This window comes from Macrotis lagotis, chromosome 1, assembly GCF_037893015.1.
Source record: "Macrotis lagotis isolate mMagLag1 chromosome 1, bilby.v1.9.chrom.fasta, whole genome shotgun sequence".
Taxonomy (NCBI): Eukaryota; Metazoa; Chordata; class Mammalia; order Peramelemorphia; family Peramelidae; genus Macrotis; species Macrotis lagotis.
This window is the reverse complement of record NC_133658.1, coordinates 216,676,500-216,691,999: the sequence shown is the minus strand read 5'-3', so window position 1 is coordinate 216,691,999 and position 15,500 is coordinate 216,676,500. Positions and strand designations below refer to the sequence as shown.

Genomic DNA, 15,500 nt, shown 5'->3' with positions numbered 1-15,500 from the left:
TGTGACCCTCTAACTTTTGGCTAGAGTCATTTGTTGGCTTTTGAAGTTTTGGAGGGAAGGAGTTTCTGGGAAATGCTGCCTTCATGCAAAGGTTCTTTTTTTCTTAACCTTTGTAGAGTATAATAAGATTTATATCTTAAAGTTAGACCAGTCACTAAAAATATTTTGTGCAGTGTTTTTACAAGTAGTCTAGATTGAATTTTTATAAACACCCTTAACTATTGTTCTAAACAAAGAATAATAAATCTTAGAGCACATAATATCCATAGTAATATTAAATTTTTTATTTTAGAAATGACCATGAAATTTGAGTATTTATTGAATAATAGGAATTTTATCTAAATGTAAAACTTAATGAGTACTTAAAATTTTTTTTTAGGCAAAACTATTGACTTTTAAGTAAATTTACTTTAAAGTAAATTAGGCTTTTAATAGCCTACAATTACATCTTTTATAAAATTACAGAGTTATTTTTCACAGGTAGTTTAAACATTCACATATCTATATCCAGGGGATTAGACCAGGCATCTCTAAGAACCCTTTTTTGTATCTGTTACCTCAAATTATAATTTAACCACAATGACATTTATCATTGTTTGTGACTATAAAACTTTTATTAAAGTTTGTGCTTGACTAGATTTTGCTTGGACTCAAATGGGTCTGAGGATTTTTAGATTTAGATAATTCTTAATTTCTTATAGACTTTTGTACCTTTAAAATTTATTTATCAAGTATTTTGATCCTTTATGCATAACTATGTGTTGTTGTTCATTAGTAAATTTATTTTGAATAGTACTCATTATATGGAAGCATTTTTTCCCTATTGTTAAAAGTTAGAACCTTGCCTTATGATGAGAGAACAGAATACATTCTTTGGCTCTCTTTTCTACCTTAGTAATTTTCTTCTGTCTGGGCAAAAGCATAAAGTATTTCCTAGTGTATCTTATAAATTTAAATCTATACTCTGAATATATTCTTGCCTTTTACATAACTAGTACCTTCAATGTATTATTTCCATGAAAGTACCTGAAATTTAACTGGAATTTTTAGTACTTACTACTAAATGATAGACTAATGATTATTGATTAGAAATTTTAATTTAACATAGAATTTAATTGAGTAATATTTCTTAAATAAGATAATTTTAACTTTATGATCTAATTCAGTATGTCTTTCTTTCCTTTTCACTTTCTTTCCTTTCCCTCCCAAAATTTTCATGATATTGTACATAATAGTGTTTTTATAGAAAATATAACTCTTTTAAGATTTATTTGATATTTAGTGATATAATACAAAGACCAAATATAAAAATAAATAATACTTATTAATTTTGTTGCAGAAATGCTGATAATTTTTTGGTTTTTCTAGAGTACCTAATCCTTTCTTTTCTAATATGTTGGCAAATATTTTGCATCTGTGTGTTTTCTTTGGGATTATATATTTTTAAATAAAATTAATGTTTTTTTTTACCTCCACATCATGGTACTTCCACATCATGGTTTCCTTCATATTTTTCTGTCAGTATTAATTTGATGGAGTTAATCACAGGGTTATTTAAGTGCCATTTATATGACTTCATCTATTACCCCAAACACGTTTATATGTATACACAAAAATATTGTGTATTTATAAGTGTGTATGGAGTGTGTGATATGCCCCCACAAATACAAATGTCTGTTTTATATGTTTCTACTAGAGTTTAATGCCTTGTTAATATCTAACATTTTAACAACATTGTAGAGTAGTTTTGGAGGCTAATAAATAATTTGTAATTCAAATCACATAATTTTTACTTGGAGGTAAGTTTCTTAAATCATTTATCTTGATTTCTACTAAGTGTAATATATCAAGTTTCCCAAGCCAGCTGGTATTTATAATGGTGAGTACAAAAATTAAAGACATTTTTTATTCTTCCTATAGTGTTTACCATCCTTATCCTGATCCAAAATTGACAGAGGGAGGCAGGAAAAGCAGTATCACTCCACACTGATCTGTCCTTGACTAATTAACTATTATAAATTACCCTTATTTTTGCCATTTAAATAATAGGGTTAAAATTTTTCACTATGGTATGACGAAACTAAGAAATCTACTTTTCTTTTTCATGGTAGGTCACCACATTTGTTTCAAGGGAAATTTAAAATTCTACCATTTTTTATTAACAAATAATATATTTAATATATTACATATACCAGAAATCTTTAAAAAAAATTTTTTTTACTTTGGTTAAGGCTTTCTATTGGTGCATTATAGAACTGGGGAGGAGACATAAATGCATCATTTTGGTTTCATTTTTTTTCTTATGGTATTTTTAGACTGGTAGATTCTCTATGTAGCTCACTCCTTTTATATATATTTTTTTCTCTTCCCAAAGTTTATCTCTTTTGTTCTTGTTCTTGATGAAGACATATTCAGGAAACACTCTTCCTTTTGGGTTTGTTTGGTGACTAAATGCCCTTGCCTTCTGTTTTCCATTTTTAGAAAATTTTTGTTTGAATAAAACTACAGCTTTACCATAGTGTGGCAACACATAGGCAATCCAACATTTTAAAATAATTTTGTACTATATCCTAAGTAATATTTCCTTCCCATTTCAAAAATGATTTTAGACCATTTCACATAATTTCTTACATTATTGAATTCACTTGATGTTTTTATAGCTCTATGCCATGAGACTTTACACACCTGCATCACAAGACCTTGTATGTATAAAACATGTAAAAATATTGTAAATGTATATTTTTTCCTTCCTTAGGGAACAGTAGCAGGACAATCAGTGATATTGAAATCAATGAATGTGGATTCTGTGTGTGAGAAACTGAAACAAATAGAGGGCTTGGACGAGAGTATGATACCTCAGTACTGTGCAACAATAAAAAAGGTGATATATATTTATATATAAATATATATATTTATTTGCTAGACTAATATTTGAATGAGAGAAGAGAGTGAGTAAATATTGTTAAACCAATTAATTTAACCTCTTAAAATCTATTGCTTCAAAAGCAGAAAAGCCTGAATCTAACATGATTCTCTATCCTTGTTTTTCCCATTAATGTGTAAAATGAATGTGATATCTAAGAATTTTAAAAAAAGAATTTTAAGAAACTATTATGAGGGGCAGCTAGGTGGCGTAGTGGATAAAGCACCGGTCCTGGAGTCAGGAATACCTGGGTTCAAATCTGGTCTCAGACACTTAATAATTACCTAGCTGTGTGGCCTTGGGCAAGCCACTTAACCCCATTTGTCTTGCAAAAACCTAAAAAAAAAAAGAAAAGAAAAGAAAGAAACTATTATAGTACAATGGTATTATCACTTAGATTTTTAGCTCTACTTTCAATTGAGAATCTCATCTTTTGTTTTTCTTATGTTTTGACATTTATTTGTATGATTTAAATGATTATCAAAATATGTCAGGTTTAATTCAATGTTTTTTAAAATGTTTTTATGATTTGTTAAGTTTACAATTGTGTAATGTTCACTTTATGTTTTGGGGTTGGAACAGTTATCCTGAAAGAAAACGTTATATGTCCTTCTAGCCAATATACCTATAATTTAATTAGTTAATGTTGATTGAGTTCTAGAATTTACTAATTCAAATAACCATTCATTTTAGTAGAAAGGCTTCACTTTAATTATCCTTACAGTTGAGCATATTTCCATCAAGTTGTTATCTTAATCAAGAGTATTTTCATTAAAAATTAGCATCAATTTTGGTGAAGAACAGGTATTCCTCTACTGAATCACAAACTCTTTGATCCTATTGAATTAGAAATCATTTGAGCATAGGTTCAAGGGCCACACTGTGACTGTCTTTTCAGAATTATCCCAGTCTTATCCCTAGGCAATTGATCATGAAATCATAAGTTTTTCAGCACAACAACTCATGAAACAGATAATCACAAATATTATTGTGATATTTAAAAGAAAGTTAATTTAAAGTCAGAATTAGAGAAATAAAACATAAACATATACTAAAATAAAACTTCTCTCCAATCTTTAGCTATTTTCTAAACCCAGTTCCTTCCTTTTTTCTCTACCTCAATAGCTGTCTTTAAGTTGTTGGTCTTTGGTCTATTAACAGCTCTTAAGCTTTGAGTAAGGGATCAATTTTTTGTTTTACCTCCTATTTGTTAAAACCTGTTTACCACCATCTGTTAAAATCCCTGGAGTCTTTATTCTGATACTGATTTTAAAACATGAACTTCTTCACTGTGCTAGCTGGTGCTTATTTAGCTCTCTTAGTTTCTTTATATCTATTTAAAGGAAGAAACGGACCTTCTTTTTGGAAAAGAGAGAGATAAGGTGAATTATTTTTTTTTCAAATTAAAAGGGAATAATTTTCTTCCACCCCAATGATTCTCCTAACCTTTGAAACTAGAATCTGTATAAAACTTAGTTTAAAATTAGCATTTGACTGACTTGTGAGGCACCTTTGCTTTTTTTTTTTTAAGTTATAGCCAGGCCTTTGATAGATTTTTATACATATAGGCGCAGTACATAGAGCACCAGCCCTGGAGGCAGGAGGACCTGAGTTCAAATCCAGCCTCAGACACTTAATAATTACCTAGCTGTGTGACCTTGTGATTTTTCTACATATAAAGGATCCATGCCTTCTCTTCAGAACCTTCACACAGGGAAATGTTCCATTTAAAAAGATAAATATACTGTTACTTCACAAGTGTGGCGAATTATCTTATCATTTTTTACTATATTTGAGAAATCATGAAATAAACTTGTTCCGTATTCTTGAATAAATAAATGAAAGAATGAAAGAAAAGTTCTCTATTAAGTGCTGTGTGGTAAGTATTGCGGGGGGTTGTGTATTCAGGGATTTCACATTCTAATGGAAGAAAAAACACATAAAAGAGGTTTGGGCTTGAAGTCAAATAAAAAACAACTCATGAACCCTAGGGTGGAATGGTAAGAATGAGGAGGATATATTGTGTCATTTCATTGGATATATGTGTTTATGTTGAACAGTACCAAGGACTTGGTGAGAACTTCCTTTTTCTGGGTCTGCAGTAGCTGAGGCTATTGAGGAATCAGAAACTAGAGATGAAACTGTTAGAGATAACAGCTGAGGCAGGGGTTTTACTTGCCTGACATAGGCTTCTTCCTTTCTTCTTCAAAGTTCTTTTCACTTGGGTTAGATTTCCAGCCAGTTGGTGGGGATGGTGATCCCTTTCTCACAGTTCTGCATCCCTAAATGAAGATTTCAGGAACTGTGCTGGGAACTGAGATGTTGGGCACTATTATTCCCAGGATCCAGGACTATCTTTATCAGAATCTGAAAGGAATTGATAGTCGAGCGGGGTGGCACATGCATGCTATATAACTCCTTTGGATGCCTTACTATTTCTTAAACTTTTAGAATTATTCTTACTAAGGACAAGATTTCTGTAAGAATTCACTAACATTTATATATATTTAATTGCTATAAAATTAGTGAATTAAGAGTTCTGATGATTATAGTTATACCAAAAAAAAACCCAACCAAAATTGGGGTATATTCATATCACAGTGACATCTTTATAGATGGGAAGATTTAAGAATTGGAAAAGATCTCAGTAGTTATTTTTGCAACTTGTATCTGAAAATAAATCTCTATTACAATATACCCATTCAGCCATTTCTTAAAAGACCTCCATTGGTCTCTTATATGTGTATGAAAAGTTAAATTATCATGCAGTATATAATTAGTCCCTCTACATGTCTAATCATGATATAAAAGTGATCCTGTATTCTTAAAAGCTATCCTCCCTGTATTCAAACTCTACTAAATGTCTATTAGTAGAAAGGGACTTGAAATATAGGACTAGGTGACAATCACCCATCCTTAAATCTACCTGCTGAGTACTATGAGGGAGGCCCAGGAAAAGAGCAAAATCAAAGAATGTGACTTTGAGGTCACTACTGCTCAATATTGTGATTTCTTTTGGAGGAGAGATTCCACATTGATGAAGTTTGATTTTTTCAGTTAGAGAAATTTATGAATAATTGTCAAAATAAACAGATATTATGTACTATGAGACTTTAGATTCTGGAAAAGTCTGGAGTGAAGGAACTGGTACTTACATTGGCCCCTAGAGTATTAGTAGGATTTAAGTAGGTGGAGATGAATGAATTTATGACTTACTCATCTTTAATCTAATAAGGTACTTTGAAATTGTTGGAATAATGTCCAGAGTATTCAAGTAAAATGATGATAATCCTTCTTTATAGTCTTTTTTAGTCTATAACAGTTACCTTAAAAATATACTAATTGAGGGCAGCTGTTGGTACAATGGATAGAGCACTGGCCCTGGAGTCAGGAGGTCTGAAGTTCAAATCTGGCCGCAGACACATTTAGTAATTACCTAGCTGTGTGGCCTTGGGCAAGTCATTTAACCCCATTACCTTGCAAAAGAAAAAAAAGTAAAAAATGTAATAAATGTTCACTTCCAAAGTCTCTCATGTTGCCTTTGTATTTAAATGTATTCATTCAATTTTTTAATTTAATCAGGCAAATATTAATGGTCGTGTACTGGCTCAGTGTAACATTGATGAATTGAAGAAAGAAATGAACATGCATTTTGGAGACTGGCATCTTTTCAGAAGTGTGGTAAGATTAAGTCATTTTTATCAACACTAATTTGTCAAAAGCTTGTAAGGAATCAACCAAGTAGTTATTAAATACCTCTTCTGTGTCTTGCATTGTGCCCAGTGATAGGAAAACAAAGGCAAAAATTAAAAAGCAGTTGCACTCAAGGAGCTTGCTTTCTATCTGGGGGAATATCTACACATACACCTCTATAAAGAACAGGTACAAAATAAATAGTCATTAAAGTAGTTCCTGTTCTTAATCCAGTAATAGGTAATCCAAGTATTTATTTGTTCCTCATATTTGATGAGCATTAATAGTATTTCTAATTTTATATATTGATGTTTGCCAAACCACACCTAAGTATATTTTGCCCAGAAGTTTAGTTTACAGCATCTTTGTTCATTTTCCTGGCTTGTATTAAATATCACGTTGTTCTCTTTTTCTCAATTGTATTTCATAGTAGTACTGATAGCATAATGGACAAGTTATAAGGCAGTATTGCTCTTAATTTAAAATGTTCAGGAACTGTTATATTATTATTTATCAAAGACTTTATAGTTATCCAAATATACTCTTTGAAATTTATTTAAAATGTATTTTCAAATTTTGTTTTCTAACATAACCTGGAATTTTTAAAATCTGATTTTCTATTAGCAATAGTAATACTGTTTTTCCTTGTTTTGTTAAGGTGCTTGATATGAGAAATTTAGAACATCAAACAATTACTGAAGAGGCACATGTAATTTCTGATGATGTTGATACCCCTGTCCCTAACAATGAATCTCTTCATCGCCCATTACATAATGAATTGCCACATACAGAACTTTCAAGTCAGGCACCCTACACATTGAACTTTAGTTTTGAAGAACTGAACACGCTTGGCCTTGATGAAGCTCCTCCACGTCACAGTAATTTAAGTTGGCAGGTATGTTAAAAATGTTTTTATTTGTCTGAAGTAAAAGGGAAATGCATATTTGTAGGGGAAATGTTGCTCATATTTCATTCCAAACTGGATTAAATTAAGTGATAAATGGTTAAAATAAAGATTCGTTACTTGTCGTTAATTGTCTATACACAAAATAGTAAAAGACCAATAGCAGTTAACTTTTCATAATCTTACTTTCATCTGAAGTTAAATAAAACTGAAAAATATTAAAAAATGGTAGCTATTTTAGCATGCAGACTCTTTCTCTGGATGTTCTACAAAAAGGGAAGGAAAAGGAAAGGTGAAGAAGAGGAAAGAAAGGAGGAAAAAAAGAATGAATAAGGGAAAGAAGATCCAGAGAAGGAATATATGAGCAGAATTCAGGAAATGAAATAAAGAAAAGGGAAAAGACAAAAGAATAAATGTGAGAGAGAATGAAAAATAGAAATCAGCTACAATGAAACTCAATCTAAAGGGGAAAATATTCAGGAGAAGCAGTACATATAATGCATGGTAGGTCTACAATTATTTAATAAGGATAATTTTTCTTGAATGAATAGGAAATTTTTATTCATTTCTCCTCTATTTCCTTTTTAAAAAAAAATTTGTCTCCCAATGTTCTTTTTTTAAACTTTGTCTCCTTTTCATTATAAATTATTGAATTCTAGTTTTTTAGTGCCTATACTAAATATCAAAATTAGGATTGTTTTATGATGGAAAATGGAGTTTTAAAAAAAATTTCTGTTACTTCAGTTTTTTTTAAAAAAAGACTAATTAAAGACAATAGATCAAAACTTTATCTCCTTTCCTTATTCCTCCTCTACCCTTCCAACATAATTAGCTCCTTTTCTTCCTTCTGAGTTTCTTTAGTATCTTTATAATTCATCTATATTCTCTACCTCATTTTCTTACTGTAACTTATTCTGACCTTTCTTTAAATTGGTAAATGACAGAATATTTGTAATTAATATCAGATTGTAAGTAAATATAAGAAGGGAAACCATTTTCCCCTTATTTTGGGCTCACTTTGGGAGTTTCTACAACTTTATTTTTTACCTTTTTTTTCCTCTGGTTTTTCTTTACCACTTTCCTTTGATTCAATGCTTATTTTGCATTTCCATTTTTTTTTCCCTTCTAACTTACTGGAGCTTTTTGAATTTAAGATAATTCTGATCTTTAAGCTGGACCACATCTATGATCCAGAATGAAGAATTTTAGTAATTCAACAATGCCATGGATCATAATACATGGAGTATTATTTTTAATTCTAAATACTGCACATCAGGAAAGACAATGACAAATAGTTATACCTAGAAAATGGTTACCAAAATAGTAAAGGGATATAAAGTCTTGTTGAGAGAGAAACAGTTGAAGAAACTAGGGGAATTTATTCAGAAGAAGAAAAGACTTTGGGGAACAGCTAGATTGTGACTGCTTTCTTTAAATATTTGAAGGACTATTGTATGAAAAAGATTATATTTATTCTATTTTCCTGTAAATATAAGAATCATAAACAGCAGGTGAACATCATAGCAGGCAGATTTTTGGCTTATTGTAAAAAATTTGCTGTCACTTGGAGTTATTCAAAATCAGAATGAAACAGCTTCATGAGATAGTGATCTCAATTACTGGAGGTTTTCAAAGAAAATTATTTACTACTTTAGGCAGTATTAAGAAGGATTTTTTTTTTTTTTTGGTCCTTGGGCCAAGATGGCGGAGAGAAGACAGGCACAGTTATAAAGAAGGATTTTTTTTTTCATTTCAAATTAAATGTTTAAAAGGATTTATTCACAGGCAAGTCTTTTTTCTTCATGGCGCTAGCAGCTCTCCAGAATTCTCTGATTCCAAATTATTTGGAAACCTGTTCTCATCTCTTCTATCTTTTTCAATGGAACTCTTAAGTTTTATACCTCCTTTCTTTTTATCTTTTGCATCTTTTATTCACTTTATATATTTGTTCTTTGTTCTTTCCCGCACTAAATTTTTGGGACTTGAGTGAAAAAATAGTTACAGAAGAGTAATATCTGGGGTTATTTTGTGTTTACTGTGTAGAATACAGTGGCAATCCATTTGTTAAGGATCTGTGACTTAATTGATGCTGGAAGCTATTTGTGTGTAATTTTCCTCCACTGACTCACATCTTAACCCATCTATAGGTGGCATGGTGGCTAGAACCCCAGCCTTGGAGTCTGGAGGACAGGAGTTTGAATCCAGCCTCAGACACTTGACTCTTACTAGCTGTGTGACCTTGGACAAATCATTTAACCCTTATTGCCTCGCATCCAGGGCCATTTTCAGTCATCCTGATTCATATCTTGCCACTGGACACAGAAGACTTGTGGAGAAAGTGAGGCTGGTGATTTAGCATAGCATCCCCTTACTCAAATCCAGTTCACTTGCTTGTCATGGCACCACCTCCCTGATGTTGTGTTCTTCAAAAATGAAGGACAAACATTATTATTACATATATCTTAGAAACTTATCTTTAATTCAAAGTGATAATATCTTTTTCTTTTAAAAATTCTTTTTTCAGTTAAAGAAAATCCACTTTCCCCCCCAATGCTTAAAAAAAAAGGAAAAACATGATTCTTTTAATAAATCTGTATAAACAAGCAAAATATTTAGAACAGTCCCACGTATCCTAATGAACATGGGCCCCAGTATGCACTCTGAAGTCACCACCTCTCTTATCAGGGAGTACAGTAGTGTGTTTAGATAGTTATTACACTGATCAAAATTCTTAAATCTTTCAATGTTGTTAGTGAAGTAACTTCTGAAAAACCAATATTTTAATGTTATAAGATTTTTTATCACTTTCTCCTGCTTCCTTCCCTTTCTTCCATGACATTGTTTTATTAGTCTTACTTTTAACCAACCAAAGTGATAATTTGTAGAGATAAAAAGTACCAAGATTGTTTGCTGATACAAGTGCTAATTTCTATGTATTTAAAAATATTATTCTAAATGAATTTACTAATAATAGTCTTTATATAAAATAATTTAAAATGATTTCAAAATTTTTGAAAAAGTTCTAAAACTACTTGAGCTATAGAACTTTTCTTAAATGTTAAATGGATTAACATTAATTTTTCATAACATGGTGATAATTGTAAGTGACTTTTGAGAACTCCAGGATTTCAAAATTCCTGGTATTGGTCATTCTTCTTTATTGCTTAGTTGAATTCTTAAAATACTTTTTTTTTTTCTGTCTTCACAGTCACAAACTCGCAGAACCCCAAGTCTTTCAAGTCTCAATTCACAGGATTCGAGTATTGAAATCTCAAAGCTTACTGATAAGGTTCAGGCAGAATATAGAGATGCCTATAGAGAATATATTGCTCAGATGTCTCAGCTAGAAGGGGGTACAAGTTCTGCAACAATTAGTGGTAGATCTTCTCCACACAGCACAGGGCTATACTATATGGGTCAGAGTTCATCAGGGGGCTCCATTCATTCTGCTATAGAGCAAGAAAAAGGAAAGGATAGTGAACTGAAACAAGATGATGCAAGAAAGTCATTTTTAATCAAGAGGGGAGATGTTATAGATTATTCATCTTCAGGTGTTTCCACTAATGATGCATCTCCTTTGGATCCTATCACTGAAGAAGATGAAAAATCTGATCAGTCTGGAAGTAAGCTTCTTCCAGGAAAGAAATCTTCAGAAAGACCAAGCCTCTTCCAGACAGATTTGAAACTAAAAGGAAGTGGGCTGCGCTATCAAAAACTTCCAAGTGACGAAGATGAGTCTGGGACAGAAGAATCAGATAATACTCCACTTCTCAAAGAAGATAAAGATAAAAAACCAGATGGAAAAGTAGATAGAATACCTAAATCTCCAGAACACAGCACAGAACCCATTAGAACCTTCATTAAAGCAAAAGAGTATTTATCAGATGCCCTCCTAGACAAAAAAGATTCCTCTGATTCAGGGGTAAGATCTAATGAAAGTTCTCCAAATCATTCCCTTCACAATGAAGTTGCTGATGATTCCCAACTTGAAAAAGCCAATCTCATAGAACTTGAAGATGACAGTCACAATGGAAAACAGGGAATACCACATAGCTTAAGTGGCCTTCAAGATCCAGTTGTCACACGTATGTCCATTTGCTCAGAAGACAAGAAGAGTCCTTCAGAATGCAGCTTGATCGCTAGTAGCCCTGAGGAAAATTGGCCAGCTCTAACTGGCCATAAAGGTTATAACTTGAATCGAACACCCAGTACTGTTACTCTCAATAACAACAGTGCTCCAGCCAATAGAGCTAACCAAAATTTTGATGAAACAGAAGGAATTAGGGATACCTCTCAAGTTATTTTGAGACCTGGTTCTAGTTCTAACTCAAGTGGTATTCAGAATGAAAATCTAAAAAGCATGACCCATAAACGAAGTCAACGTTCAAGTTATGCAAGACTTTCAAAAGATTCTTCAGAACTTCATACAGTGACCTCTTCTGACAGTGCAGGTTTTGGTGAAGAAAGAGAAAGCATTCTTTAAGGGAAACGAAAAAAAAACCAGTATTATTATATCTTCAAGTTAAGATTTCCTTAAACATCCATCAAACAAAAATTTCATAGATAATTTTCAAGAACTTTGAAGAAATAAAAGATTTGCTGAATTTCTTTGAGGAAAGAAAATGTCATCTTCCAATTGAAAGAATGGAAGTCCATTTTTATTTTTAAAAGTTTTTGTGGTTACCTGGCCTCACATATTTTAAAGTGGAAATCTAAGGCTAAATTTAAGAGTAATGAATCTTTTGTTAAATCTTAAAAACTTTGCTTCCAAATGAAAAGAAGATAAGACTGTTATAGTTCCCTCTTAGGTTCAAAATTTACTTATTGGGAGTCTGAAATAACCTTATAAAATTGAGTGATCCATAAATCCTATCTTCCAAGCATTTATTACAAGTCCTCATATTGTGCTCTAGGGATTAAAAAAGACAATTCAAATAGTACCTACACTAAAACAGCTAACATTCCACTGACAATCATTGTTGAGCACTTTTCTACAAAGAAAAATAAAAATTCTCTAGGGTCATATTTTGAAGCACTAAAGACAGATAATAGTAGGGCTTTAAGAAAGTAAGCCCAAGGTTAGGCCTAAGAAAACTTTGATTTATATTTTCTTTTTCTTCCTTGCTTCTTGATTCAGATTCTTTATTATTACTGAAGACCTGGAAATAGGTATACCTATTAGCTGTCATGGGTACATTGTACTATTTTTTATTTACAACCTTGAATTTAACAGTCTACTCATCTATTGGTTCAAGAGCTAAGCTGATGAAAACATACTTAGCTATAATAGCATTTCATGAGTCAGAACAAGAATATGGTACATTTTTCCATAGTATTACTGACTTTTCTGCTGAATCAATGTATTTATTAATCATATGTCCACTTATAAAAAACATAGAAGCCTGCTAGTAATTTTAACAGTTATGACTATTTCATCCATTAATTACCATGTGTTTACTGTGGACAAAGCATCATACCAAAATCCAGCTGGAGAGATATGCATATTATAGACATGCCACTATATCTTGAATGAATAAATGAGCAAATTGAACTATCTGTATATGAACCAATTATATAACAATTCAAGATACTACATTGTTAGAAGAAAAATATCCATCGTTGAAGGAGAATGTACCCATTTTATTCCTAAAGTATTACAGCAATGTTTTTAATTTAAGGAGGAAAGATCATGGGACCTTTCATTTAAACCTCTATAACAAAGCAAGAGGACAAAAAATGTTCAGAATCCTTGTGAATGTAAAAATTTGCTTAGATTCCATTTGCATTGCTATTCCCATATTTATAGGAATATATTTGAATATTTGGATTTGTAAGTATATCACAATCACCCAGTTATCTACTGTTGTATTTAAAAATGACTTTTTATTTATGCAGCACATACCTGAAGTCACTATTAGGAAGAAACAAATATGTGCAAAGTATAAGGATCATAAGGTTTTGGTTGAGTAGTCGTATTGTGATGGATATTTAATAGTTAATATCTTTTTCATTACTATAATGAGTGAATTATTAACTGGATTGGATCTTTCAATTATGAAACTAAGTTTGCTTTCTTGTGGTACCCAGTGAAGATTGCATTATTGCTGTGTTTTCTAATAATTCCTAAAACAATTATTTTATCATCTCATCAAAAGAAGTATTTAGTCAATTATAAAACAAAAGGATGTGGTTGGTTGTTGACAAATAATTAGCTTTTAGAATTTAATAATCAAAACATTGATCTATAAAACTGTGATTAGTTTAGGCCAACTATTTCATTACTTTTAGGTGAGTAATTTACATATCAGTGTCATTATAATACATCCTTTACCCTCGAAGTGAATTTGCATGGTTTCAGAACTTGAATATCAACTGTGTATATTTAGAAAACAATAAAAAATTGGCATGCCATTTTTGACTTGGAAGTATTTATTTATTTATTGTAATGATAATTCATACTCTGATCTGTTTTTTAGCTTTTTGGGGGCTTTTTGGGGGAACTTTACATGTTCCATTTGACATTGTCTGGTATCTTCAATAATAAATTATTCCAGTTATTGAACCAATCATTTAGATATATGACTTACAAGTATTTGGTGTTTAACCTTTCTAGTGTGCCAAATGGTATGTTAATGAGTTTAAAAAGTCCTTATGTACCAACTAATACACATTGCAGCCCTATAGTTAGTTATAGCCCCAGAAGTGGCTTATTCACCAATAGAACTCTTGGGTAAAGAAATCACTATTCATTTCTATGACTTCACACACACACACACACACACACACACAGAAATATACTTTCCAGGAAAGATAGAAAAATTCTTTATTATAAATAAATCAACGATTCTGCTCATGAGTTCACTTTTCTCAGTGTAGTTAATTAACACTTTTCCAAAATTTTTACTTCATTTAGCCATTCCTAAGTTATAGGTTAATTTTCCCCTGCTAATTACTATGTCCAAAGAATTAGATAGAAAAGCATTCCAAATATTTTTACTTTAGCCACAGATAATTATTTTGTCTTAGCATAATCTCTTAAGCACTTGTCTCTATTTTGGCCACATGGTAATATTCACAAGTATGCCACCTTACTTCTGGACAAAAATGAACAAAAAAAAAGCCCAAATCTTACAGTAATCTTAGCTGTAAGGTTTATAGATGATTAGACAAAATATCACGTCATGTAAAGTTTTAAGAGTATGATAATCATGTAATCACTTTTTTATTATCATGAAATAACAGACCTTATTCTTTTATTTTCATTTTTCTTAGTGACCAAATAGTTGTTTTAATACATTATCCACCAAAAAACTACATGTAACTATAGTATTAACTAATTATAAAACTGTTTTGCATGTTTTATTCCTGCAGTAGGATTGAACTTTAATATCATTTTTTTAAATAAAAGCCAACCATTAGGAAATATTTTTGAATGGGGAATCTGCTAGCTTTTGTCCTCTCTGATTGACTAAAATAACAAGTATAAGATCGTATATAATATCTCTGGTTATACTAGGGATTCTCAGCCTCTTTGGAAAGACTATAAAGTTTAGTAGTTTCAGAAAAATACTTGCTGGGTAAAATTGATTCTCATGAGAGAGTTAGTCACCAAAGTGAAGGGTGAGAGCTAATGGGTTTTTGGTTTTTCTATCTGTGAATGGGAATTGAGGCAGTCTGAAAAAATTAGAGAAAATAAGATAAATCAAAAAATTTATGAGGAATAAGATTAGATAATGTGGATAGAAACAACCAACTTTTAGGTATTCAAGAACCTATTGCTTAACTCCCTGGTTTCTCTTCACTTCTTGGTTTTTTGCCATTCCTACTTGTTGAAATATCTCCCAGAGAATGTACAAAGGAAAAAAGAAAAAAGGAGATAAGATATATCTATTTATGCAAGTTTTGTTTTTCTTTGATAAGTGTCCTGGCCTGAAAAATCTAAAACACTAGATAAAATTAGACTTTTGGATTTCCCTGTTC

General features: G+C 31.3%; 1 protein-coding gene across 10 annotated transcripts in view; it reads left to right on the top strand.

The window, feature by feature from the left end:
- KIDINS220 (kinase D interacting substrate 220) overlaps positions 1 to 13,931 on the top strand; it is a 161,420-nt gene extending 147,489 nt beyond the window's left edge. For all 10 annotated transcript variants that reach the window (XM_074209621.1, XM_074209620.1, XM_074209619.1 and 7 more), the window contains 4 exons: positions 2,756 to 2,881; positions 6,506 to 6,604; positions 7,275 to 7,511; positions 10,729 to 13,931. In XM_074209621.1, the coding sequence (XP_074065722.1) occupies positions 2,756 to 2,881; positions 6,506 to 6,604; positions 7,275 to 7,511; positions 10,729 to 12,003 (1,737 nt within the window). In that variant the 3' untranslated portion in view covers positions 12,004 to 13,931. The remainder of the gene's footprint in view (positions 1 to 2,755; positions 2,882 to 6,505; positions 6,605 to 7,274; positions 7,512 to 10,728) is intronic.
- The last annotated feature ends 1,569 nt before the right edge of the window (positions 13,932 to 15,500 follow it).